The sequence below is a fragment of the Penaeus monodon genome, chromosome 23, assembly GCF_015228065.2.
Source record: "Penaeus monodon isolate SGIC_2016 chromosome 23, NSTDA_Pmon_1, whole genome shotgun sequence".
NCBI classification, from domain to species: domain Eukaryota; kingdom Metazoa; phylum Arthropoda; class Malacostraca; order Decapoda; family Penaeidae; genus Penaeus; species Penaeus monodon.
The window spans coordinates 42141582-42142015 of NC_051408.1; the positions used below are offsets into that span (position 1 = coordinate 42141582).

Sequence of the window (434 nt, forward strand, 5' to 3'; positions counted from 1 at the left end):
ATCTCACCATTTAAAACTATTTTTTTTCTTAATTATAAAAAAATGAGAAGACAGAAAGAACCGCCCCCCCCAAAAAAAAGACAAAAATGGAAAAGAAAGAAAGAAAAAAATCTCACCATTTACTTTCTATACTTTTTGTCTTAATCATAAAAGATAATAAAAAATAATTTCAAAGGTAAACAAACAAGGAAAAAAACGAAAAAAAACGAAAAAACGAAAAAAACAAACAAACGAAAAAAAAAAAAAAAAAAAAAACGAAAAAGCGAGAAAAAAAACGACTTGGATCTCACCTTGGCACTGGGAACAGCTGGTTTCTTCCCTTCCTCGAGGATAATGACCCTCTCAAGAGTTCCCAGCTTGTTCTCTGCTTTGCAAACGTAGTCGCCAAACATATCCACGTCAGTTACCTTAAGCTGCGGGATAAATAAGGTCGT

The 434-nt window shown here is 32.7% G+C and overlaps 1 protein-coding gene across 1 annotated transcript in view; it reads right to left on the reverse strand.

The window, feature by feature from the left end:
- The window catches only part of LOC119588091 (neural cell adhesion molecule 1-like), an 85634-nt gene that overhangs the window by 4704 nt on the left and 80496 nt on the right, over positions 1-434 (reverse strand). Inside the window, exon 9 of the mRNA XM_037936800.1 lies at positions 291-413. Coding sequence (XP_037792728.1) covers positions 291-413 — 123 coding nt within the window. The remainder of the gene's footprint in view (positions 1-290; positions 414-434) is intronic.